The sequence below is a fragment of the Mauremys mutica genome, chromosome 14 (assembly GCF_020497125.1).
Source record: "Mauremys mutica isolate MM-2020 ecotype Southern chromosome 14, ASM2049712v1, whole genome shotgun sequence".
NCBI lineage: Eukaryota > Metazoa > Chordata > Testudines > Geoemydidae > Mauremys > Mauremys mutica.
This window is the reverse complement of record NC_059085.1, coordinates 3,944,101-3,970,745: the sequence shown is the minus strand read 5'-3', so window position 1 is coordinate 3,970,745 and position 26,645 is coordinate 3,944,101. Positions and strand designations below refer to the sequence as shown.

At 46.7% G+C, this 26,645-nt stretch overlaps 1 protein-coding gene across 1 annotated transcript; it reads left to right on the top strand.

Moving 5' to 3' along the window:
- Nucleotides 1–3: 3 nt before the first annotated feature.
- On the top strand, nucleotides 4–23,644 carry LOC123349474 (C-factor-like). Its single transcript, XM_044987590.1, has 7 exons — nucleotides 4–322; nucleotides 1,141–1,192; nucleotides 18,525–18,712; nucleotides 19,597–19,755; nucleotides 20,867–20,977; nucleotides 23,380–23,388; nucleotides 23,450–23,644. The coding sequence occupies exons 1-7, from the start codon at nucleotides 155–157 to the stop codon at nucleotides 23,561–23,563; spliced, it is 801 nt and encodes a 266-aa protein (XP_044843525.1). The 5' UTR covers nucleotides 4–154; the 3' UTR covers nucleotides 23,564–23,644.
- The last annotated feature ends 3,001 nt before the right edge of the window (nucleotides 23,645–26,645 follow it).

The following is a 26,645-nucleotide window of genomic DNA, read 5'->3' as shown; positions in this document are numbered from 1 at the left end:
CGTTTAATTGCTTTCACCTTTGTAATCAAGGTGTCTGAGTAAGGGTGGAGTTATTCAAATCTCTGAACTGCCAACACTACATAACTTTTAATCAAGAGGTTTGACTCGAGATCCAACACTGGTGTTAGGAAGAGCCCAAGCATCATTATTTAGGATGAGCTGCAGCTCAGTGACGATGAAAGAGTTCAATGTCAGGAGTGTTCTGGTGACTGGATCCAATCGAGGAATCGGCCTGGGACTCGTGAAGCGATTTCTAGAGCTACCAAATCCACCAGAATGGATCTTTGCCACCACAAGGGAGCTGGCTGGATCCCAAAGCAAGGTGAGGATGAAATCTGGTCTTTACAGGAAGGTTTGGGCAGCAGAAACAGCCTGAGAATTGGGTTTCCCTGCAGTTCAGGCTGCAAAGACAGGATCAGATAAGGCGCAGGTTCCCCTTAAAAGCATTTGAGAGGCTCAAATGGGAAACTCAGAGCTCACAGTAAAACTCAAATGCTAGTGTGTCTCAGCTCAGCAATAGAGAGGCAAGATGCTACCAATATTTTAACAAGGGGCTTGTTATAAAATGTTCCACCGTGGCCTGTGATAAACCCCATGCTCTAGATGTATCCAGAGAGGGCTGACTCTGTCAGAGACAGGACAGAGAAATCACCCTGGCCCCCTACATTTCTACATTTGTTTGCCAGAGGCTGGGAATGAGCACCAGGGGATGGATCACTTGATGATTCCCTGTTCTGCTCATTCCCTCTGGGGCACCTGGCACTGGCCACTGTCGGAAGACAGGATACTGGGCTAGATGGACCTTTGGTCTGACCCAGTAGGGCCATTCTTATGTGGTGGAATTGTAACCACCAGGGCTTTTGTGACATCCCACCCTCACTGCAGAAGGCTGCAGAGAAGCCTCTCTGAGGCACCTGGTTCATTCATCCACATGCCACTTGTTGTGGGACAGCGGGGTTCTGGGAATTGGCTTTTCCCAGCTCAGTCACCAGCACCTTCCTTGAGGGGTTCACCCAACCCCAGGCACTGCACAGCATTCCCCATTGCAGATCCCAGACCTGCAGCTGAGGTCAGAGCCGTCCTAGACCCTGATTACCTTCCAGGATTTTTCTAACCAAGTGAAAATGTTTCTCTTCCCAGGAGGTAATCGAGCTGGCATTGAAGCATCCAAACCTGGTGGTGCTGCAGCTGGGTATGTAGCCATCTCTGCATCTACTCATTCAGACAGGGGTGGGCTTGGGAGGAAGAGGAGGGGCCTGATTCTCCATGGCTGGCACAATGTGGTGCCACACTTGTTTGGTTGTGAAGCACTAACAGTTCAGAGTGGAGCATGTCACACCCACTCTGCCCCCCTGTAATGGCTGACCGCTAATAGAGTTACTCTTAACTCAAGTGGAAGAGACTCATGATTTTAGTGCTGAAGGTACAAACCCAGTGTGGGTCCTATGCCTTCTCCACTAAGTCTCCATTATGTGTGCCCAAGGGACTGATATTTCCTCTCCTACCAAATCTTGCAATGCCCCCATGGCACCCGTGGCATGTGTCCCTGTGCAACTGCTGCACATTGTTTGCAGTTTCCTAGCCCGAAAATTCCAATAACCTCTCCCTGCATGCAGGGCCAGCAGCCATTTTGTTCTCAGAGGTTCAGCAGCTTGTTACCAAGGAGTGAGATACACTGTGCTCTCTCATGGGAACTTTGATTCCTTCTTATGGGTTTCCAGGATCTAAAATAAAAGCCACATTAGATTGAAAGCTGTGGGTTTTTATTTGGATCCAGAAAAAGCATAATGATGATGCTTGTGTTTGTGGTGCGCTTGCTGCTTGACTGAAATATACCGTGTGCTCTGTTTGTTTGGGGGACCGTGGGCTGACCACGTGTGTGCTGAGCCTAGTGGCCTGCTAGGCAAGGCTGAGAGCTTCTTGGCAAGGCTGTGATCCCTAAGCCTCCCTAGAGGTTTTAGCATCTGTAGACGAGCGCTTCGTTGCTCGTGGTACAAATTCGCTGGAGACTCCACTCTGGCACACACCAGTGCCCTTTTATTTCCCGGTCTTTTCCCACACCCACATATATACAGCTATGTACAATTCAATACCAGTCAGGTAGCCCCTTGGGGAACAGCTTGCTCTTACAGCAGCTGGGAGCAACAGGCCCTCACTTCTCACTTTCCTGTTTCCCCTCCTACTTCCTTCCTGCCAGCTTTAGAGGCCTTCCTCTCAGCAGGCTCACAGGTGATTCCTCTTGGGATCCTTTAATGAGCCACACCCTGCCAGCTCCAGCCAGTTCTCCTTGATGGGAGCTCTGCTAGCAGGTTCTGAGCTAACAGGGGCTGGTTCAGTGTCTCTTAAGCCAGCACCCTGTTACAGCACCCATCAACCCTTAACTAGGGGGCGAGGCTACTCAGGGAGACCAGGGCTTTAAAAAGCCTGCTTCTAAGCAACCAGAGGAGCTAGTGAACAGGAGCAGTTAACAGGGGAGTTTTGCAAGGGAGTTCTCCAGGGGGAGCATGAGAAGGGGCTAGAATTCAACATTCTTTAAACTTAAAAGCCAAAACCACCCCCTTGAGATAAACAAAACAACAACGAAGGAACCAGCTGCAGGAGTAAGAAGACAATGCAGGCAGAAGTCCAGCAACAGAGTTTATTGCACCCAATGCAGCATGTATGATTACCTGCCCTAAAGGCAAGTGGCGTGTGTGCCTTTGGTGCAAGGAGTTCCTGGTCCTCAGAGAACGTGTACAGGCTTTGGAGACCAGAGTGGCTGAACTGGAGGAGCTGAGGGAAACAGAGAGGTACACAGATGAGACTTTCAAGGACACAGTAGAACAGTCCCACCCCCGGTCTGACAGCCTCTGTGCTGTTGAGGAGGATGAAAGTCCCAGGGAAGGAGAACATCCAACTGGAGCAGACGGAAATGATCCCATTGTTTGGACCAGATCATGTTGTGTTATCCTTTCACACTGAGGATACGTCTCCGGGGGAGAGAACTCCAGCTATTAGAAAGACACAGGTATTAGTAATGGACGATTTGATCATTAGAAACATAGATAGCTGCGTTTGCGATGACCGGGAAAACTGCATGGTGACTAGCCTGCCTGGTGAGAAGGTTGCGGATCTCTCAAGACATCTAGATAGACTTATTTGTCGTGCTGGGGAGGAGCCGGTGGTCATGGTACATGTAGGTACCAATGACATAGGGAAGGATAGGAGAGAGGTCCTGGAGGCCAAATTTAGGCTGCTAATTAAGAGATTGAAGTCCAGGACTTCCATAGTCGCATTCTCTGAGATGCTCCCAGTTCCACACACAGAGCCAGATGGACAGGCAGAACTGCAGAGTCTCAATGCGTGGATGAGATGATGGTGTAGGGAGGAGGGGGTTAGATTTATTAGGAACTGGGGAAACTTTTGGGAAAGGAGGAGCCTATACAAGAAGGAGGGCTCCACCTAAACCAAAATGGAACCAGACTGCTGGCACTTAACATTAAAAAGATAGTAGAGCAGTTTTTAATCTAAGGGCTGGGGAAAAGCCGGCAGGTGCGGAGGAGCACGTGATTCAGACATCGCTTAGGGGAGGATCTATTAATAGAGAATCTCTATGTCCAGGTGGACACAGGAGGATGGAAAATGATAAAATACAGGCAGGGTCTGATCAGAAACAGTCAAATAAAAAGGTTGCCCATTCAATTACATTGTGTAATGGCAGACAGCTAAAAGGGTACAAGTTTTTAAAGTACTTATGTACCAATGCTAAAAGTCTAAATAATAAAATGGGTGAACTAGAGTACCTTGTATTAAATGAGGATATTGATATAATAGGCATGTAGGGATCCCTCGCTCTCCCGCTCGGAGGGAGGCCACTCTGGCTGGCCCCAGTCTGGTCCGGACCAGAGTCTACAGGGTAGCCGGGAGCCCACAACAGGGCTGGGTGATCAACTGTCACTACCAGGCTTCGGACTGAGCTGGGGTAGCTCAAGTAGTCCACACACAACCAGTCGTTAAAGGCAGGCCCTGGCCTGGGTGGAACCCAGGCAGCCAGCGAGCAAACAGTCTTGACAGGCTGGCTTTGGCCTGAGAAGGGCTCAGGCAGCCAGCCAACAAACAGTCTCTCCAGGTGAGTGATAAGGGAGCTCCCATCCTGGGCTAGAGCCTCCTTGCACCGTGTAGGGGGTCAGCCACCTGGGGTGGGGTGGCAGGGGGACGCGGGCCCACCCTACTCCACCGTGTCCCAGCCCAGGGCCCTGGCAGCGGCAGGATTGGCTGCCCCTGCGTCGGTGGGGATCCAGCCGCAACACCCCAACTGAGCCACGCCAGGCTCTGCAGCCGGCTGCTCCGTGGCTGCTCCTGGGCTACTTCCTGCCTCCCGGGGGTTTAGTACCTGCAGCCTCCAGGCCTCTTCCGGCTCCTCCGAGTAAACTGCAGCGGGTACTCCGGGCCAGTCCTCGTCTACGCCTGGGGATCAGGCTCAGGCTCCTCTCAGGGCCTCTGGAGAACAGGCTGAGTGTCCTCCTCCATCACAGGCTCTCCCCCAACTGTGCTGCAGGGCCGGCCTTTTATACTTCCAGCCAAAACCCGGTCCTTTTGGTGAGGGGGGCGGGGCAATCTAGGCTCCACCCTCCAAGGGACGTGTAGGGGTTCCTCGCTCTCCTGCTAGGAGGGAGGCTACTCAGCCTCACTACAAGGCATCACAGAATGGTGGAATGAGGATAATCAATGGGATACAGTAATGCCAGGGTACAAAATATATCGGAAGGACAGAACAGGTCATGCTGTTGAGGGTGTGGCATTATATGTGAAAGAAAGCATAGAATAAAATGAAGTAAAAATCGTAAATGACTCAAACTGTACCATAGAATCTCTATGGATAGAAATTCCATACTCTAAAAATAAGAATATAGCGGTGGGGACATATTACCAACCACCTGACCAGGATGGTGATAGTGACTGTGAAATGCTCAGGGAGATTAGAGAGGCTAATAAAATAAAAAACTCAATAATAATAATGGGGGATTTCAATTATCCCCATATTGACTGGGTACATGTCACCTCAGGACAGGATGCAGAGATAAAGTTTTTTGACACCTTAAATGACTACTTCTTGGAGTAGCTGGTCCTGGAATCCACTAGAGGAGAGGCAATTCTTGATTTAGTCCCAAGTGGAGCACAGGATCTGGTCCAAGAGGTGAATATAGCTGACCTGCTTGGTAATAGTGATCATAATATAATTAAATTTAATATCCTTGTGGCAGGAAAAACACCACAGTGGCCCAACACTAGCATTTAATTTTAGAAAGGGGAACTACACAAAAATGAGGAGGTTAGTTAAACAGAAATTAAAGGGTACAGTGCCAAAAGTGAAATCTCTGCATGCTGCATGGAAGCTTTTTAAAGACACCATAATAGGGGCTCAACTTAAATGTATACCCCAAATTTAAAAACATAGTAAGAGAACCAAAAAAGAGCCACCGTGGCTAAACAACAAAGTAAAAGAAGCAGTGAGAGGCAAAGAGGCATCCTTTAAAAAGTGGAAGTTAAATCCTAGGAGGAAAATAGAAAGGAGCATAAACACTGCCAAATGAAGTGTAAAAATACAAATAGGAAGGCCAAAAAAGAATTTGAGGAACAGTTATCAAAAGACTCAAAAAGTAATAGCAAATTTTTTTTAAAGTACATCAGAAGCAGGAAGCCTAGTAAACAACCGGGGGGGGGGGCCCACTGGACGATCAAGGTGCTAAAGGAGCACTCAAGGATGATAAGTACATTGCTGAGACACTAAATGAATTCTTTGCATCGGTCTTCACAGCTGAGGATGTGAGGGAGATTCCCAAACCTGAGCCATTCTCTTTAGGTGACAGATCTGAGGAACTGTTCCAGATTGAGGTATCATTAGAGGAGGTTTTGGAACAAATTGATAAATTAAACAGCCATAAGTCACCAGGACCAGATGGTATTGACCCAAGAGTTATGAAGGAACTTGTTGTGTATTTGGTTGTCATGGTTTTTGGTTCCTATGGTAACTGAGTTAGATTATTAGGGGATAGCTCAGCCAGCTTCAGCCGGCTGGGTGAGTTCTGAGTCTGTAAATAAAATGGTAGTTTTGTTAGCTGTCTGCTGTCTGGCCTCAAGTGATTTCTTCCTAAACTGGCTGCCCCCAAGGATATAACAAGTGGCGATGAGGATGGGATTCCGGTGCTGCTCCAATAACAGAAGGAAGTAGAAGTCAAGGTAAAGAACAAACAAACAAAAAAGCTGCTTGTTTGTACTGACTGTGAAAGTGAAACTAAAATCATGGCTACTCTGACCAGGCCACTGGAACCTTTTGATGAGAATATAGAGCAATGGCATGTGTATACTGAGCGTTTTGAGCTTTTTGTTATTGCAAATGACATTACAGAAGCGAAGAAGGTGCCAATATTCTTAAGTGTTGTAGGGGCTAAAACCTACTCCCTGCTACGCAGCTTACTACACCCTGTTAAGCCAGCAACTAAATCTTACAGTGACATTGTGGAAATCCTGGGGTCCCATTTCTCCCCAAAACCACTGGTAATTGCTGAAAGATATAGGTTCCACAAAAGAGACCAAAAGGAAGATGAAACAGTTGTACAATTTGTAGCCATTTTAAAAAAGCTAGCAGAACACTGTGAATTTAAAGAAATGTTAAATGATGCCCTGCGTGACAGGTTAGTGTGTGGCCTCTACAGTGAAGCTATACGGAAGCACCTACTGACAGAGGCTCAGCTTACCTTACAGAAGGCTGTTGATATTGCTCTCTCCATGGAAGTGGCTACAAGGGAGGCGCAATACATCGGTGCATCCCCTAGGGTACAAAAAGTGTCACAAGAACCGACCCACAAAACTGTGCAGAGTCAAGAATGTTACCGCTGTGGTACGCCGGGTCACCAGGCATCGGAATGCTGGTGTAAGGACCTGGTGTGTCGACACTGTGACAAAAAGGGACACATTGAGTGTGCCTGTAAACAAAAGAAAAGGAGGCCTGTGGTCTGGCCGAGAAAAAGAGGAACCTTGCATACCCTAGAGCAGACCCAGGATGATCAAGGTGACACCTCAGCGCAAGAGAAAGTGCCACTGCATGTTTTGTCTTTGGCAGTGGGCTCACATGAATACTGGGTAACCCCGTTATTGGATGGCAAACATATACGCATGGAACTGGACACCGGTGCAGCCGTCTCACTGATCTCTGAGACTGTGTATAAAGAAAAGCTACAGCATCTTCCGCTTAAGGCAACAAAAACTGTTCTGAAGACGTACACGGGAGAAGCTGTGCCTATGCTGGGCACTATTGATGTTAAGGTGGAGCTCAATGGACAGGTGGCTAAATTGCCATTGTTTGTGGTGAGAGGTAACTACCCAGCCTTAATGGGTAGGTCTTGGCTTGGGAAGATTCAACTGAACTGGGCAGAAGTGCACCGGATGACTAAAGAAGAAACCAGTCTAACCCCTTGTCGGAGAAAAACTCAGTTCTCGCTTTCTGTTTGGGTGCAGCAAAATTAAATACTTTATTCTTTCTCTAGTAATTACAATAGAGGGAGGGAGTGTCCTAGGAAACAGGGTTGCCCCTTGTCCCGGACAGGTCTCTCTCAATTAGTAAACAAATACAGCAAGCATTTATACTTTTGTTACATACAATAGCTAGCAATCATGGAGACAGTAAAGAGAAAACAATTGCATTTGTTTATACATAAGCCTTTCTGCTATCTTATTTGTCTCACTACTAGAAAAAAGCAAGACTGCACATTGCAAGGTCGTAATAACGTTCACACAGTTCACTCTGTCTTACATTATCTTGCTTCTACAAATCTCACATCATTAGGATCACAGCTAGCCTAACTCATGCTAACTAACTAACATTCATTAAGATTTCTTCAAATCCTTGTTAATTATTTTCTGGCTTCCACACTCCCCCCTTTTGTACTTCTAGTACAAGAAATATTTCAAATCTCAATTTGCATTAAACCATGGATTTCAGATTCTACAGCAGATATGTCAACCTTAGGGGTTTTCATGGGATGTAATGACAATGCATGATTAGCATGAACATGAAAGGTATTATTACTATCATTATGTCTTTTACAACAACAACAACAACAATAACATAATCCTAAACTAACTAACAACACTACAAACAATAACATTCCCAGAGGAATAAAATAATGGGGTTGTAGTACAGTTTTGGTTACAAAGCACAATACATCATACTTAGTACATAAAGTAGACACTCTATAAGCTGTATGAAAGGCATGCTGTTCAGCATGATATATATTCTGAAGCATATGAATTTGCCTTCGCAATTCAGAGATTCTTTGAACCTCTGGTAACAATGAAAGCAAATTTTGAAACCGATCAGGCACTACTCTAGTCCAATTAAAATATACCTTAAATCTAAGAGCTACTTGCAACATTCTATCTGCAGGCCAGTAAATGATATAATCGCCTGCAGCAGTGGTAAGATTAATATGTATATCTTGTAATGTGGTGGCATCAACGTACACGCAGCTATCATTAGCCTGAAAACGTGGGCGTCCTGTCAGGGTAGTTCCTTGACCTCTACCCTCCCAGCAAATATTGTCATAAACAGTGACAACTTCCCCTGGCTTCAGTTTCTGTACACATTGAAGCTGTGGTGGTTCTAACGGCCAAAATGTCCATAGATTTCCCAACCCCATCCAAATATCAGCTGTAATCCCTGGAGCACTAACTAAAAATCGATTACGAGAATCAGGCGGTCTCACTTCCCAGATATCTCGGTGAATCACCCAATCCCACATGCATCCTCCCCATGGACCCGGTAGGATTCGGTATGTGGGAGCCCACACCCCCTTAACCGGTCCATATGCTTGGAAGGAGCACTGTGAACATCCACACTTCCATCCAGAAAGTCTCCAAGTATGTCTCCATGGCCACAGATTAGATGGTACTCCTGACGTGTCTGTAAGGGCAGTGGGCCAAGCTTGGTGCTCTAGATCATTCCGAATGGCCATCAGCTGGTCATTCAGGAAATCCTGTACTTCAGTTTTTAATTTTCCCTGGGAGTCCTTCAGACTCCGCACCCGAGACTCATGGAGTCTCTTTGTTGCTTCCTCCCACCAATACATAAACTGCTCCCACTGCGCATCAGAGGCTTGTGAAGTAAGGGTTCCTCTGAGGTATGTAAGTTTATCCAACTCAAAGGTACCTTCTAATGGGCATTGTTTAAATGAATTTTCACGTGTGTACAGATTCCAATCATTTAAATACCTGCAGGTTTTAGGACCATAATGTACGTACATGTAATATGCTGGGGTACCCTTAGGGGGTAAGGTGGAATGTTTAGACTGTCCCTCCTCCATGTTCCAATCACACAAACTGAGGGGGTGCCCTGTCCGCGCTAGCGGATCAGAATATAAGGATCTCTCCCTACAGGGTACTCACACAGGAGAGACTCACAAGGAAGACTACGACTCTCTTACACCTCCCTTCAGCAAAGAGCGTCGGCTAGTCTCTGGGAGACGGCGCCGCTTACTCTAATTGCATCCAGTGAGACGAACAGATTGTCAGTAGCCCACACAGAAGGGAAAGGGGAGGGAAGATGGGTTCACACACTCCTAGACCCAGGCAGCTTCCTCGCCGGACTATGCCAGGCTGAGTCAGCCCACCGTGGGTCGGATCTCCTAAAGATCCACTAGTTACCGGGCTTGCGTTAGAGCAGTCCTGATCATGAGCTTCCGCTTCACAGGGTACCCTGGGCATCTTCCGATAACGATCACTCACACTGGTGTACACACACACACACACCAAGGCCTCTTTTTCTCTTTTTAACCCTTTTTTATCTCTTTTTAAATTTTTTTTTTTTTTTAACCACGATGCATCTTTACCTGGTCCGGACCAATACCATGAGGCGGTATGACAACCCCTCTTGAGGCGGTAAAAACCCCTCAGCACCGGTGCATTCTAATGCATTTACCTATGCATTACCTTATGCATTACCTTATGCATTTCCTTGTTGGCCAACTCAGCAGTTCCCAGTACTGCTATAAACTAACCTTATTGGGGCCTCTCCCCAATACCACTCTGCATTTGATCCTGCTGCACAGTCAATAAGTTCAGATTGCGTGAGCCCAACAGAGACAGACGTTCCCACAGACAGTCCTCCTCCGATACCCCAATAGAGATTTCAAAAGGTCTCTTACCTCTATTGTGGCGCCATGGGGTTCGAAGGGGAACGATCCGTAGTAGCCGTCTGTGTATCCATGGGCGTTGCCATCCCGGACGAGCCCCCAAATTGTCGGAGAAAAACTCAGTTCTCGCTTTCTGTTTGGGTGCAGCAAAATTAAATACTTTATTCTTTCTCTAGTAATTACAATAGAGGGAGGGAGTGTCCTAGGAAACAGTGTCCCCCCTTTACTCAAAATCAAAACAAGGAAAGGCAATAGCAAAACATTCCTAACTCATAATATCAATACTACAATCTACACAAGCCAAAAATAAAGGGCAAATAAAAACACCAACTGCCTAACTAAACCGTAACAATATCTTCCGCAGTGCCCTGCTCTTACCTATACATCCCTCCCCCAGGTAACATAAGTGGCCCAGGGGGCCAGGAGGGTCCCGCCAAGGTGCGTGCCACACAACAGAAACGGCGGCCACACAAATAGCAAAAATACAAAAGGCAAGCAGCAAAATTACACAGCATCCCTAGCATTAAAACAGAACCAAAACCAAATAGTATTTCCTTATTCTATAGTGCTCACCTATAACCATGCAATTCTTAACACATAACACCAACAGCACCAAACAAAACAAACATAAAATAACAAGGATAAAACAAATAGATGGTGTAAATTCTGCAGGGTTCCCCCATTCTCTATTGCTCACCAAACTGTGACAAATTTCTGTTACCAATTCATCCCTCACATGTCAGGTGATCAAACTGACACTGAGGGGGGGGGGAAATAAAGAAAACACACCATGTAACCGCATTTTAAATCTTCATTAAAAATAACACAACAACAATTCTGGCCAGAAAACAAACACCACAAAACAAAACATAAAACACAAAACATAAATTACACTCTATAGTAAATGCATGGTACATTAAATGCTATGCAGCTAGCATCAATTTTCTTTAATATCTAAAAAACAAAACAAATCTACCCCTACTGGGCAATCAATCATTACTTAAAATATACAAATGCCCTTATTGATTTCAGGCAAAACAGGGAAATCACTTCATCAATTAAATCATTTACATTAATACAGTTGCTTCTGGCTTGCTTCTGGATTCAAAGCTATTAACAGCTTAAAGTTTTTTACTTTTAACTTCTGCTTTTAAACACTGAAGGACAACATCACCACTTATATGCCCTTAAGCCTAATACAATTTCAATTACATAGCACTATATACATTCTTCAGCTAATGCAACAAAATTGTTTATAACCAAACAATTGCAAACTAATTTCTTTGCCTAAATTTATTTACAAACATTTCAAAAACACCAAAAACTTTACTCTTAACATCTTTACAAAATTCAACTGCTGTTCCCTCTAGCAACCACAGAATTAACTTTTTACTCAACTTAAATCACCATTCCAAGTATCCCCCTGAATATTTGAAATTCCCAAGCTTGTGCTCAATTACCTGTTCGTTCCACTACACCCTCACAAGTTTCCAACCAGTTTTGTAATCTCTTTATTTATTGCCTGCCCGCCTGGGCCCGATCCTTTTTTCCTTTCCAAGTTCTCTGTCTATTGCCTGCCCGCCTGGGCCCGATCCTTATTTCCTCTTGCTAAACCGTTCCTTTCAAGGATACCAACTTATTTTACTACCAATTTAGCTAGGAGGGTGTACCTTTTAACTAGCCCCCATCCTTCTGGTATTCTATAAACAATTATCTGTACTTTCCCACCGTGGGGGCTACGTTCTCATGCATATGACTTTAATTACAGCATCTGCTTTCAGCCTATCTATTTTAATATAGGCTACATCTAGTATCAAGCGGTCTTACAGCTGCCAATATCAGCACATAACACAAAATTTACAAATCTAGCAAGGCTAACAAAAGCACTTTACATAAAGGTACTTAGGGTCACATAAATTCAAAGCCATTCTTCCAAATTACCTAAATTTATGCCTAGTAACCTACAACTCCCCCCTTTGAGAATACTCAACAAACCTTTTGGCTGAGTTTTCTCAAACTTTAAGAACAAAAAAACAATGAAACTCTAGGAAGCTGGGGTAATTAATTCCACATTATCCTCCCCATGAACCCGGCAGGATTCGGGATGTGAGAGCCCTCACCCCCCAACTGGTCCACATGCTGGGGAGGAGCACTGCAAATATTCACACTTCCACCCAGACAGTGTCCAGGTATATCTCTACAGCCCCAAATCAGATGGTACTCCTAATGTATCTGTAAGGGCAGTGGGCCATCTTGGTGCTTAAAATCACTCCGAATGGCCATCAGCGGAGCTCCAACAAGAAAAAACTAAATAAGGGCAATATCATTTACAATCCAATTAGGGAGGGCAATACATGCTAAAAATTTTATCCAAAACACAGGGTGCAGCCTGTAGAATAAATCCCAAAATCCAATTAATATCACACGTCTCAGCAGGAGTCCCAAATTTCTTCCTGCCAGTGTACAATTCTTTGTTTCTTCACCAGGGTCAGTTCTCAATGTCCTTTTAGTCAGGAATTTCTGGACTTTGGCAATATCAATGATGTGAATATTTTTTCTTCTGTTCCACCACTGTCGTGGTTCAGCTTCTACGGGGGAAATTATCAGGACATTATCCTATAGTGATTTTGCTTCTTTCAAAAAAAAAATCCAATAACACAATGGGGGCTGCAGCGGACAAGGGAGAGGTTAGCCAGCACGTCACCTTGTCCTTTTTTCCTGCTGTTTAGAAGCACAATGGAGCTAAAAAAAAATAGGCCAATCATCAGTAGGAAGATTCTCCTGATGTGAAGGGGTCTTTTTGCAGTAAAAATCATGGGTCCAAGCAGTCAGTCTTCTGGTTCCAAGAAGTGGCAGGGCTGCTAGGGTCTTTGGGCAGTTCTTCCATACCTGTAAAAGGAGACAGCTAACACATTCCGTTAGTGCCTGGTAGGGTTTTTCAGTTCTCATTAGCTTTTTTGGGCCCAGTCAAGCCCCCCTATTCCTTGGCTGTCCACCAAGTCTTAGCTGTGAGCAATGTGTCCTTGACCGGGGCCAGAAAAGAATGAGCTGTCTTCGGTTAACTCATTCTGTTCTTTTTCCTTCCCTGCTTGGCTTCTTTTAATCTGTAAATCCTGTGTCAGAACACCCAGCTGTTGCAGCTCATACCGGAGAAGCATAACGATTTTCTCGGCATTGTCCCTGGCTCAGACCAGCCAGCGTAGGATGCCTTCTCCAGGTTCCTGCCAAAACAACTTACTTGCTTGTAGGTCCGAACGACCTCCGGGGCCACGGCACGAGCCTCTGCCTGCGCCGTGCACTCCAACGTCTTCCCGTCCAGGGCTCGCTTCCAGCGGAGCACCTCCTCGTCCTGTGCCCGAAGGGCGGTCAGGAGGAGCCTCTCCAGCTCCCCCTCTTTCCTTAATAAGTGAGGTAGTGCAGCAGGGGAGATTCTTCCCCCCGGTCGGTTCATAATGTGCAATAAAGGCTTCTGTGTTATCTTTTCTTCAGCTGATACAGCGGTACTCATATTAGCCGCTTTCCTCTGGGCTCAGGCGCGCCTCTCTTTTCGGACGCCCAGCAGCTTATAGCCGCTCACCTCTGAGCCCAGGTGCGCCTCTCCTTTCGGATGCCTGGGGGCTTCTCCAGCACTCCCCGCTGCGACTTATAGCCGCTCTCCTCTGGGCTCAGGTGCGCCTCTCTTTTCGGACGCCCAGCGACTTATAGCCGCTCACCTCTGAGCCCAGGTGCGCCTCTCCTTTCGGACGCCCGGGGGCTTCTCCAGCACTCCCCACCGCAGCTCCTCCGCCTGGAACAGGCCACCGACACTAGGCCACCGACACTATCATCATTCGATTCGAATCACGTCGGGGTCACCATTTGTTGCGTCTCGGTGCCTCTCAGGTGGGCACGGACAAAGCTCAGCAGTCAATGTGATTGGTAGCAAAGTCATTTATTTCTCTCCAGCATGCTCTTATATACAATTATGGCAGGCAATCAAGTAATTGCTAATTGGTTAATAAAATACACACAAGCACAGCTATAACTTCATAGGGTAATTGTCATCCTGTACAACTTTCTGATTTATTATCCTGTTTACTGCCTACTGGCAGATGAGAACCAGCCCAAGGCCAGCATCTCACTACACAGCTCACAGCCTAATTAGCCCGTCCTTGAAGCCTAAACACTTCAGCTTCTCACATTCCCATCTGCCAAGTTCCCACAACAGGGTTGCCCCTTGTCCCGGACAGGTCTCTCTCAATTAGTAAACAAATACAGCAAGCATTTATACTTTTGTTACAGACAATAGCTAGCAATCATGGAGACAGTAAAGAGAAAACAATTGCATTTTATACATAAGCCTTTCTGCTATCTTATTTGTCTCACTACTAGAAAAAAGCAAGACTGCACATTGCAAGGTCGTAATAACTTTCACACAGTTCACTCTGTCTTACATTATCTTGCTTCTACAAATCTCACATCATTAGGATCACAGCTAGCCTAACTCATGCTAACTAACTAACATTCATTAAGATCTCTTCAAATCCTTGTTAATTATTTTCTGGCTTCCACACCCTATACTAAGGAAACATGCTGCTGTTTTTGGAGATGATTTGGGAAGTATGAAGGGAATCACTGTGACATTGAACATTAAACCTGACAGTCCACCAAAATATCTGAAAGCCCGAACTGTGCCATATGCCATCAGGCCAAAAGTTGAAGCAGACCTGGAGCGCCTGGTCACCAATGGAGTCCTAATACCAGTTACCCATAGCTCATGGGCCACTCCTATCGTTCCAATAGTGAAGAAAGATGGCTCTCTCCGGATTTGCGGTGATTTTAAAGTTACTGTCAACCCAGTGTTGTGTGCAGAGCAATACCCGCTTCCCCGCATCGATGACCTCTTCGCAGGCCTGGCTGGGGGACAAAAGTTCAGTAAGATTGATCTGAGTCAAGCATATTTACAGATGCACGTCGATGAAAAGTCCCAAGAGCTGTTGACTATTGTGACTCATAAGGGGCTTTATCGATACTGTCGCCTACCCATCGGAATAATATCTGCTCCCGCCCTTTTCCAGAGGGCTATGGACCAGATCTTGTGTGGCTTGTCAGGAGTTCAGTGCTATCTGGATGATATCCTGGTCACTGGAAGAAATGAAGAGGATCACTTAAAGAATTTAGAGGCTACCCTACAAAGACTGGAAGAGTGTGGCCTACAAGTTCGCAAAGACAAGTGTGAATTCTTCAAGCCCTCTGTTGAATATTTGGGACACATCATTGATTCTGCAGGTCTTCATAAGGCCCCTGCAAAAGTTAAAGCTATTGTGGAGGCTCCCCCACCTCGAAATGTAAGCCAGCTGCGCTCGTTTCTAGGACTACTGAACTGCTATGGAAAGTTCATCTCACAGTTAGCCACACTGCTAAAACCACTTCATGAGCTCCTTGGGCAGAACAAGGCCTGGAAGTGGACTGAAGCCTGTGATGTTGCATTTAACAAAGCTAAGGATGCATTGCTAAATTCTGAAGTTCTAACGCACTTTGATCCATCCTTACCCCTACAATTTGCCTGCGATGCCTCCCCTTATGGAGTGGGAGCAGTCGTGTCACACATTATGCCTTCGGGAGAAGAGAGACCTATTGCTTTTGCTTCACGCACTCTAAGCAAAGCAGAAACTAACTACGCCCAAATCGAACGTGAGGCATTAGGAATTGTTTTTGGAATTCGGAATTTTCATCAGTACCTGTTTGGGCGAAAGTTTACTCTTCTCACAGACCATCGACCTCTGACGTCAACTTTTGGACCCTACACAGGCATTCCCCCATTAGCTGCTAGTCGTATGCAACGTTGGGCATTGTTACTTTCAGCACACACATATGAAATCAAATATCGGAAATCCACTCTGCACGGCAATGCAGATGGCCTCTCAAGGTTGCCTTTGCCGGTCAAACATCAATATAGTGCCCAAAAGGAAATCTTCTACTTTGAACAGGTAGAGAATACACCCATCACTGCTACTCAGATAAAGAAGGCAACCCGCGTTGACCCAGTATTGTCCCAAGTTATGGACCTGGTGATGCATGGAAAATCTCGACAAACCTCTCCGGTCTCATCTGACCTTGTTCCCTACATGTCCAGAAGGACGGAGTTATCAGTCCAATCTGGTTGTTTGTAGTGGGGGAGACGTGTCATTATTCCACCACCACTGAGATCACAGCTGTTAGAATAGCTACATTCTGGTCACTGTGGAATAGTGCGCATGAAGGAAATTGCACGAAGCTATTTTTGGTGGCCTGGATTGGACAGTGCTATTGAAGAGAAGGCAAAAGCTTGTATGTCATGTCAGGGTGTGAGGAATGCACCCCAGTGGGCACCCCTACACCCATGGGACTGGCCTGAAAACCCGTGGCAACGTATTCAAGTTGACTTTGCTGGCCCCCTTGAAGGAAGCATGTTCTTGGTGGCAATAGATGCCCATTCTAAATGGCCAGAAGTCTCTATAATGCAGTCCACTACTGCAGAGAGTACTATCCAAAAACTACGAGGACTCTTTAGTCATTTTGGTCTGCCAGAACAACTTGTGAGCGACAACGGACCGCAGTTTGTCTCTCAGGAGTTTCAAAATTTTATGAAGGCAAATGGGATACACCACATCACGTCAGCACCATATCATCCATCCACCAATGGATTAGCTGAAAGATTTGTGCAGACAATGAAAAATGCTTTGAAATCAGCAAGGGGACAACACTCCATTCAAAAGCGTCTGGAGGACCTTCTTACTTTCCTACCGAAACACACCTCATGCTACGACCCAGGCATCTCCGGCCTTTCTAATGATGGGACAACAGCTGCGCACTTGCTTTGATCTGTTGAAACCTTCTGAACCCAGACAAACTGTGCAACATCAGCAGCAATATCAAATCATCAGATGGGCACCCAGAGCAAAAGACCGAACCTTTAGCCCGGGACAGCCAGTTTTGGCTCGGAATTATACTTCCAGAGCTAAATGGGTCCCGGCCACAGCCATCACTCAAACAGGACCTGTTTCCTACACAGTCCGGACTGCAGAGAATCTTACCTGGTGGCGACATGTAGATCAGCTGTTGCCAGGTCATGCCAGTCCTCAGGACACATCTGCAATTGAGGGGTCTGACTTCACCACTTCTGGTGAGACACCGAATCACGAATCACCTGACTGTCCTCCTCCATTACTGCCGGCGGCTGAGATGCCCCTTTGCCCAGCACGAGCTGATACCACCTCCTCACCCGTTCATGCTGCGGACCCCTGAGCCCATGGTATTTTCGGGTGCAACACCACCAGAAGTTTGCCGTAATCCACCTAGAGACAGAAGGCCTCCTCATCGGCTGGATCTTTAGCTAGGGCGAACCCATGGTTATGGGGCAAAATAATCCCCAGGGTTTAGCCGGGAATGGAGGCAGTCTACCCTCCTTCTCTAGTCTAGTGTGTGTTTTATTTAGGGGATGTTCTTATTAGGGGGGGAGGAATATGTTGTGTATTTGGTTGTCATGGTTTTTGGTTCCTATGGTAACTGAGTTAGATTATTAGGGGATAGCTCAGCCAACTTCAGCCGGCTGGGTGAGTTCTCTGAGTCTGTAAATAAAATGGTGGTTTTGTTAGCTCTCTGCTGTCTGGCCTCAAGTGATTTCTTCCTAAACCGGCTGCCCCCAAGGATATAACAGAACTCAAACGTGAAATTGCAGAACTACTAACTGTAGTCTGTAACTTATCATTTAAATCAGCTTCTGTACCAGATGACTGGAAGATAGCTAATGTGATGCCAATTTTTAAAAAGGGCTCCAGAGGTCATCCTGGCAATTACAGGCCTGTAAGCCTGACTTCAGTACCAGGCAAACTGGTTGAAACTATAATAAAGAACAATATTGTCAGACCTATAGATGAACATAATTTGTTGAAGAATCAACATGTTTTTAGTAAAGGGAAATCATGCCTCATCAATCTATTAGAATACTTTGAGGGGGTCAACAAGCATGTGGACCGAGGGGATCCAGTGGATATAGTGTACTTAGATTTTCAGAAAGCCTTTGACAGGGTTTCTCACCAAAGATTCTTACGTAAAGTAAGATTCCATGGGATAAGAGGGAAGGTGCTCTCCTGGATTCAGTTCAAAGAGATTAAGCAATTTTAAAAAAAAATTTCAAGGGATTTCCCCCTGCCCTTGGAATCAGAGGCAGCGTGGGAGAGTTCCCAGAGGGGCTTGAGGGAGATGCAAGTGAGCAAGGCTGCTTTCATTGGCCAACTGAAGACAGGGTCAACAGCTGAATGGGCTGGTAGAGCTGATAGACAGGGCAGAGCTGCTATAGGAAGGATGTTTCTGAATCCCCTGTGCTGTCTGTAGATGTCACAGATCCAAACAGCATAAAGGCAGCTGCACAGAGAGTGGAGGAGCATGTGCAAGGACTTGGACTGAATATCCTGATAAACAACGCTGGCATCGAACGGGTAACCACCATGGAGAATGAGAACGTTGAGACCATGGCAATTGTATACCTAACTAACACAGTTGGGCCCCTGCTGGTGAGCCAGGTAAGAACGCACCTGACAGCCAGGAAACTCCTTTGACACTGAGCCAAGACTGCCCTGGAACGAGCTGAGACGCTTGGCTAGGACAAATTTTTGACTCATTTTTCAAAAACAAGGTGATCTGCATTTTCAGACTCAAGGGAGACTCTCTAACATCCCCTAACACTGGCCACCAGCAGGATTTGAACCTTGAGCACCAAAGCGCAGTTTTCTACCACTTGGGCTAATGAAATAACTCCACTAGCTGGTCGCAGTAGTAGGTTGTTATCCCCTGGTGCTTCAGTCAGTATAATCACATGTTCTCTTCTGTTTCAAAGGCTGTACCAGAGGGCCATGCAGCCATAAGGGTGAGGGCCTGGTTGTGCCCTGCCAAGGAGCCCCTTTCCCATGATGGCTGGGGAGGGATAGTTCAGTGGTTTGAGCATTGGCCTGCTAAACCCAGGGTTGTGAACTCAATCCTTGAGGGGGTCATTTAGAGATCTGAGGCAAAAATCTGTCAGGGATGGTACTTGGTCCTGCTATGAAGGTCCCTTCCAGTTCTATGAGATAGGTATATCTCCATATTAAAAATGCTCCTACCCAGAGGCTGGGCACAGGTCCAGACCATGTGCTCTAGGAGCACAAGGATTGTGCAGGGCTAGTGCCTGCAGCAGGGATCACCTCTCGGAAGGAGCAGAGCAGGCTCCCTTCAGGGAGAGCACACTCTGACCCATAGGAGAGTTTCCCAGTCATCATATTCCCAAGAACTATGGGATGCACCAACCTGCCTGAATCAGACTCCACCTTCAGAGCCTCCCTCTCCCTGACCCTTAACATCACTGATGGGCTCCTTCCCTGGTACAGCAGTGTCACCCCTGTCCTACCACAGTCATCGGTATCTCCCTCAGGAGTTCCTGCCATTGCTGAAGAAGGCTGCTCAGCAGAGCACCCAGACAGGGCTGAGCTGCAGCAAGGCCGCCATTCTCAACATGTCCAGCATAGCTGCTTCCATAGAAGTAGTTCCAGTGTGGGAATTCCGGAAAATACTCAGCTACCGCTGCAGCAAGGTACCATACAGGACCCCTCTCACTCCCTTCCAGCACAACTAGCCCCTACCTTGTATCAACACAGGTGTCTCCTCTGCTGTTCCTTCTAAACACCTCGTGAAGAGCTCCTGTCCCCTTAGCCCCCTCCTACCTGGCTTCTTGCTAAAGATTTAAGGAAACAATGCATGTGTCCCTGCATCTCCCCCTTTATAGTCAGCCTTTAGCCAGAATTACTCTTTAACAACAAACCAGAGATCCGGATGTATTACCAGCTTCCAAGCTCATCCAGCTTTGGTCACCACTGGGCAGTGAGGAAGGTTGTGTTCAGTGGGATCCTCTCCCCTCTCTCAGACTGCCGGGAATGTTATCGCTACAAGGGTAACAGGAATTCAGCTGGGTTTGGAACCAGCTGCTGGTGCCATGTTCCTTGTGTACTGAACCCCTCAATGAGTCTCAGCTGTGTAGGATCTCAAGGTGCAGATACAGCCAATGCCAACAGCTGGGCTTAGCCAAGGATTTTCCTCCTTTCGTTTTATCAGGATTGGGTCTCCTGGTTTCCGCTTGGCTGAGCATTCCAGGCTATAAAAGGATAAAACCAGAGATTTCTGGGATTTGGTATCTCACAGCCTTGTACCCTTTACTCAGGGGCAGGAAAGATTGAAGATTTATTGTGAGGTGGGCAGTTTGCTTTTGATCTGTTGCTAGAGTTGCCAGCCCTCCAGGATGGGCCTGGAGTCTCCCAGAATCAGCATCGATCTTCCAGTGACTATTGAAAGCAATCCAGGAGATTTGAATGGGATATTTTAAGAAAATGACATCATGTAATGTTGGGGAAAAAAATCTCCCGGAATAGCTTCAGTCAGGGTTGTAACCTTATCTGTCGCCCCGAGCAGCTGAGCTGGGTTTGTCCGTTGAGTGAAGTGGGAGCTGCCCTTTAGTTCAGCAGTACTGCTTAGGTGTGAAGCTCCGTACATTCCGCCCAGTGCTATTTATCTCCTCTCCTGTCAGCCCAGATGACTCCCCTGCCACCCTTGCATATCAGTACTGTGGGGTTGAGGGGATCATGTCCTGTAGGGAAGATGCCCCTCTGTCCTGTGCTCTTATCTCTGCTCATGGAGTGTCCCACCCACAGGCTGCTCTGAACATGGTCAGCAAGTGCCAGTCCTTGGAGTACAAAGACTATGGGATTCTCTGCACTTCTATCCACCCTGGCTGGGTGAAAACCAGAATGGGAACAGAAAAGGTAGGGGTCATAACACGTTTATAATCCCTTGGTTAGGGTGACTGGCCACTTCCATCCACAGCACATCAGGGAGGCCTTACGGTCTTGGTTCTGCCACAGACTCATCTGTACACTCAGATCGCAACTACGTTAAACTGGAGGGAAGACTGGAATACGTATCAATACTATAAGGGTAAACCATTCCAGGGATGTTGTAATTATCCCCAAAACAAACATTACGAACCCAGGAAATAAAAATTATGGTTAAACTTAAAGTTACTATAACCATAACCGTATCTCCAGTTTAACGTGGCTTTTGTTTGGGAATTGTGTTTGGTTTGTTAAATTACTAGAATTTTCATATATAAACATAAACCCAGAGAAAGTCACCCTGTGATGAGATTTCTATGATTTGAAGATATGTAGCCACCTGAAATCTTCTCGTCATTTTACCTCTGATGGCCAGATTCACCAGTACACTCTGCCTGCTTTACCCCACTTGGGAGCAGCACAAAGCAGACAAAGCATACTGGCCTGTTTCCCCTAGCTCCTGACCCCTGCGTTCCCCTGCAAAGCCCAGTTTCCTTCTCTCTCCTCTAGACAACCCACAGCACAGTGTGCAAGAGCCAGGGGGTTGGCCACAAGGGCCCAGATCCTCAGAGGTATTTGGGCACGTAACTCCCACTGATTTCTAAAGTTGCAATGTCCTGGCCAAAGTCCAATGTGCGGGGGAAGTACATTCAGCTGAGCTAAACTCCCCCTGCCGTTTAATCTGGATAGAGTGGGCCTGATTTGCCACTGCCCTGCACCTTGCACATTTGTACCAGTGCAAAGTGGGCATTGATAACTACCACATCAGAACCTAACATTGTACCCCTCTTTGCCCAGGTGTGACCGAGTCTTCTTACTGGACGCAGTTAAGCATTGCCATGTGCCACGCCAGAAGTGATCCATAAATAGCGTATACAAAATTAGTCATACTGCTTTACTGCAAAGGCCTTTAATGCTTTGGGATGATTCTGTGGGACTGATCCAAACCCCACTGAGGCCAATGGAAAGACTCCCATTGACAGCTATGGGGGTTTGATAAGACTATAAATGCACAAGTGTGAGGAACATCAACTCTCATTTTAGTACATTATTATTTATTCATGTATTTTGGTAGCACAGAGCCCACAGTCCCATTGTGGTAGGCATTGTACAAATATCTGCAAAGACAACTTAGCCTGAAGACCCTACTGAAGCTAAGAGGATGATATGTTGAGGGAGGAGACTTGGTCCTGAATACACCCACTGCTAGGAACATAGTAACTGTAATGAGTTCCCCCCGGGGTGCTACCTGGAACTGGGGTACCACTGAGCCTCTGACCCACCAGCCTGGGCTCCCTCTCAGACTGTGCTGCTGTGACAAGTTGCAAAGCCCTCCAGCCTGCACTTTCACCAGCATTCACACAGGTAGGGACACACCCAGCTGCAGTCACAGGCAGGGTCTCTAACCACCAGCTTCCCAGCCTAGGCCCCGGAGCAGTACATCCTGCCCTGGTCAAATCTGGCCACTGTATGGGTTTAACACCCGGTCCGCCTCTCTCTCAATGTCAAGAGGACCATGCACACTGGTGGAAACCAAGCTGAGATTTTCCCCAGACACCTTAGTCAAATCCACACTGGCTTGGAATAAACATAAAACAAGTTTATTAACTACAAAACAATAGATTTAAAGTGATTATAAGTGATAGCAAACAGCTCAAAGCACATTACCTAGTAAATAAACAAAATCGCAAACTGAGCTTAATATACAGTACTAGAAAGGTAGGATATGAATTAGCAAATTCTCACCCTGCGTGATAAACAGGTTGGCAGATTCCTAAGGCACAAGCTGCCTTGGCTTTGCAGCTTGGGTTTCCCAAGTTTTCATATGCAGGCTAGAAATCCCTCAAGCCTGGGAACCATCATTTCCTCTCTGTTCAGTCTTTGTTCCTCAGGTGTTCCCAGGTGTGTTGTCAGGAGAGTGAGGTCCCATCATGATCTCACTTCCCCCTTTTATATCTGCTTCCCACTTGCTGGAAAGCTCTTTTGCTGTGATCTGGGTCAAACAGTTCCCATTGTGTCGTGCTATCTCTGAGAGGTTTCTTTTGTTCACAGTTCCTGGGGTAATCCTTGTGCTTGTGTGCATTTCCTCAGTAAGCCATTAACATTGTTTGGCCTTTTTACTATTGCAGCTTGTGGGTGTTTTCAACCTCACAACATGTTTCAGCAACATGTACACAGCCAAACTTTGTAACTTCACATACGACAATAGCACATACACTCCAACGAGATATTAACATCTAGCAGATCAAGACTTAGAACAATAAGAATCACAAAGCATCCTTAGTACAAAACATATCCTGATTACATGACAGTGGTGAATATTGGGGTGCCAGGGTGTCACAGTAACAATGGCCTGAAAGATGCAGTTTTGCCCTACCTAACAGCATCACTTTAACCCTACAGGCCCCACAGACCGTGGAGGAAACCACTCAAGCAATCCTGAAGATGCTTTCCACGCTCTCTGAGAAGGAGAATGGTTCCTTTGTGGGCTGGGACGGAAAAATCTATCCCTGGTGAGACATGAGCTTGCCAGGTGTGATTAGATCATAGAGGTGCCTGCAGTGTTACCTGTACCTGACACCCCAGTAAACAACCTGAGCTGAATTACAATCCATTTCTGGAGCCTTTCTCCTCTGCTGCTCCCTGATGCAGGTGGGAGATCCATTCAACACTGCTATGCTGTTACTGAGCCATCTAGAGACTGAACATTCAGGTACCTCAGTGGGCACAGCTGGTTCTAGAGGTGGGCAAGTAGGGCAGTTGCCCTCGGTACTAACTTCCAGGGGGCACAAAACTGCCTTTTTTTTTTGGCTCCCCTCCAACTGGCTGGCTTTGTGTGTGTGTGTGTGTGTGTGTGTGTGTGTGTGTGTGTGTGTGTGTGTGCACGCGCTTACGTGCTCGCTTGGTTTCTCGGGAGTAGGTGGGGCCAAAAACTTTGGAAACATTTTCTGCCCTGGCTGGCAAAACAGCTAGGGCCACTCCTAACCTTGGGCCCAGGGGTGGAAAACATGAATTGCAGGCCCGTCATTGTGGATGACACATGCGTGCCAGACCATGTGAGTGTTTCTGTGTGATGGCCCCGCTCTGCACAATGAACCGCAGACATGTCACAAACAATTAGGCAGAGAGAATGTTTGTCAAGTCTGTATTTTGCTGAGAAACCAGAGATCCCAGTCCCACTGCATCAGTGCTGGGATGACTCACTGCAAACCATGGAGAGCTGCATGGGTTGCTCTTCTAGCAAGGATCTGGGAGTTCTAGCCAATCACTTTTGTTTGCTGGCTCGAGCAGGAAATGTGTGCAAGCTCATGGTCAAGTTTCTTCTATGGCCGTTGGGGCATGTGGTGAGAGGATTCCCATTTCAGCCATCCTAAACTGAGAGGAGCTGACACTAAACTGGGAGGAGTCGTAGATACGCTAGAGGATAGGGATAGCATACAGAGGTACCTAGACAAATTAGAGGATTGGCCCAAAAGAAATCTAATGAGGTTCAACAAGGACAAGTGCAGAGTCCTGCACTTAGGACGGAAGAATCCCATGCACTGCTACAGGCTGGGGACCGAATGGCTAGGCAGCAGTTCTGCAGAAAAGAACCTAGGGGTTACACTGGACGAGAAGCTGGATATGAGTCATAAGAACGGCCGTACCAAAGGTCCATCCAGCCCAGTATCCTGTCTACCAACAGTGGCCAATGCCAGGTGCCCCAGAGGGAGTGAACCTAACAGGTAATGATCAGGTGATCTCTCTCCTGCCATCCATCTCCATCCTCTGACAAACAGAGGCGAGGGACACCATTCCTTACCCATCCTGGCTAATAGCCATTTATGGACTAACCACCATGAATTTATCCAGTTCTCTTTTAAACGCTGTTATAGTCCTAGCCTTCACAACCTCCTCAGGTAAGGAGTTCCACAAGTTGACTGTGCACTGTGTGAAGAACTTCCTTGTATTTGTTTTAAACCTGCTGCCCATTAATTTCATTTGGTGACCCCTAGTTCTTGTATTATGGGAATAAGTAAATAACTTTTCCTTATCCACTTTCTCCACATCAGTCATGATTTTATATAGCTCTATCATATTCCCCCTTAGTCTTCTCTTTTCCAAGCTGAAGAATCCTAGCCTCTTTAATCTCTCCTCATATGGGACCCGTTCCAAACCCCTAATCATTTTAGTTGCCCTTCTCTGAACCTTTTCTAGTGCCAGTATATCTTTTTTGAGATGAGGAGACCACATCTGTACGCAGTATTCGAGATGTGGGCATACTATTGATTTATATAAGGGCAATAATATATTCTCAGTCTTATTCTCTATCCCCTTTTTAATGATTCTTAACATCCTGTTTGCTTTTTTGACCACCTCTGCACACTGCGTGGATGTCTTCAGAGAAATATCCACGATGACTCCAAGATCTTTTTCCTGACTTGTTGTAGCTAAATTAGCCCCCATCATGTTGTATGTATAGTTGGGGTTATTTTTTCCAATGTGCATTACTTTACATTTATCCACATTAAATTTCATTTGCCATTTTGTTGCCCAGTCACTTAGTTTTGTGAGATCTTTTTGAAGTTCTTCACAGTCTGCTTTGGTCTTAACTATCTTGAGCAATTTAGTATCATCTGCAAACTTTGCCACCTCGCTGTTTACCCCTTTCTCCAGATCATTTATAAATAAGTTGAATAGGATTGGTCTGAGGTCTGACCCTTGGGAAACACCACTAGTTACCCCTCTCCATTCTGAGAATTTGCCATTTCTTCCTACCCTTTGTTCCCTGTCTTTTAACCAGTTCTCAATCCATGAAAGGACCTTCCCTTTTATCCAGGGCCGGCTCCAGACCCCAGCGCGGCAAGCACGCGCGTGGGGCGGCCCTTCCCCGGGGGGGCGGCAGGCTGGGCCGGCGGACCTGCCGCAGTCATGCCTGCGGGAGGTCCACCGGAGCCCCGGGATGACCTGACCTGCCGCAGGCATGACTGCGGAGGGGGCGCTCGTCCCGCGGCTCCAGTGGACCTGCCGCAGGCATGACTGCGGGCGGTTTGCTGGTCCCCCGCCTCGGCTGGACCTCCCTCAGGCATGCCTGCGGCAGCTCAAGCAGAGCCGCCGGACCTGCGAACCGTCCGCAGCTGCGGGAGGTCCAGCCGAGCCGCGCGACCAGCGGACCCTCCGCAGTCATGCCCGCGGGAGGTCCGCTGCTCCCGCGGCTCCGGGGCGCCTCCCGCGCATGACTGCTTGGGGCGGCCAAAAAGGTAGAGCCGCCCCTGCTTTTATCCCATGACAGCTTAATTTACTTAAGAGCCTTTGGTTAGGGACCTTGTCAAAGGCTTTCTGGAAATCTAATTATACAATGTCCACTGGATCCCCCTTGTCCACATGTTTGTTGACCCCTTCAAAGAACTCTAATAGATTAGTAAGACACAATTTCCCTTTACAGAAACCATGTTGACTGTTGCTCAACAGTTTGTTTTTCTATGTGTCTCACAATTTTATTTTTAACTATAGTTTCAACTAATTTGCCCAGTACCGACGTTAGACTTACCGGTCTGTAATTGCCAGGATCACCTCTAGAGCCCTTTTTAAATAATGGTGTTACATTAGCTAACTTCCA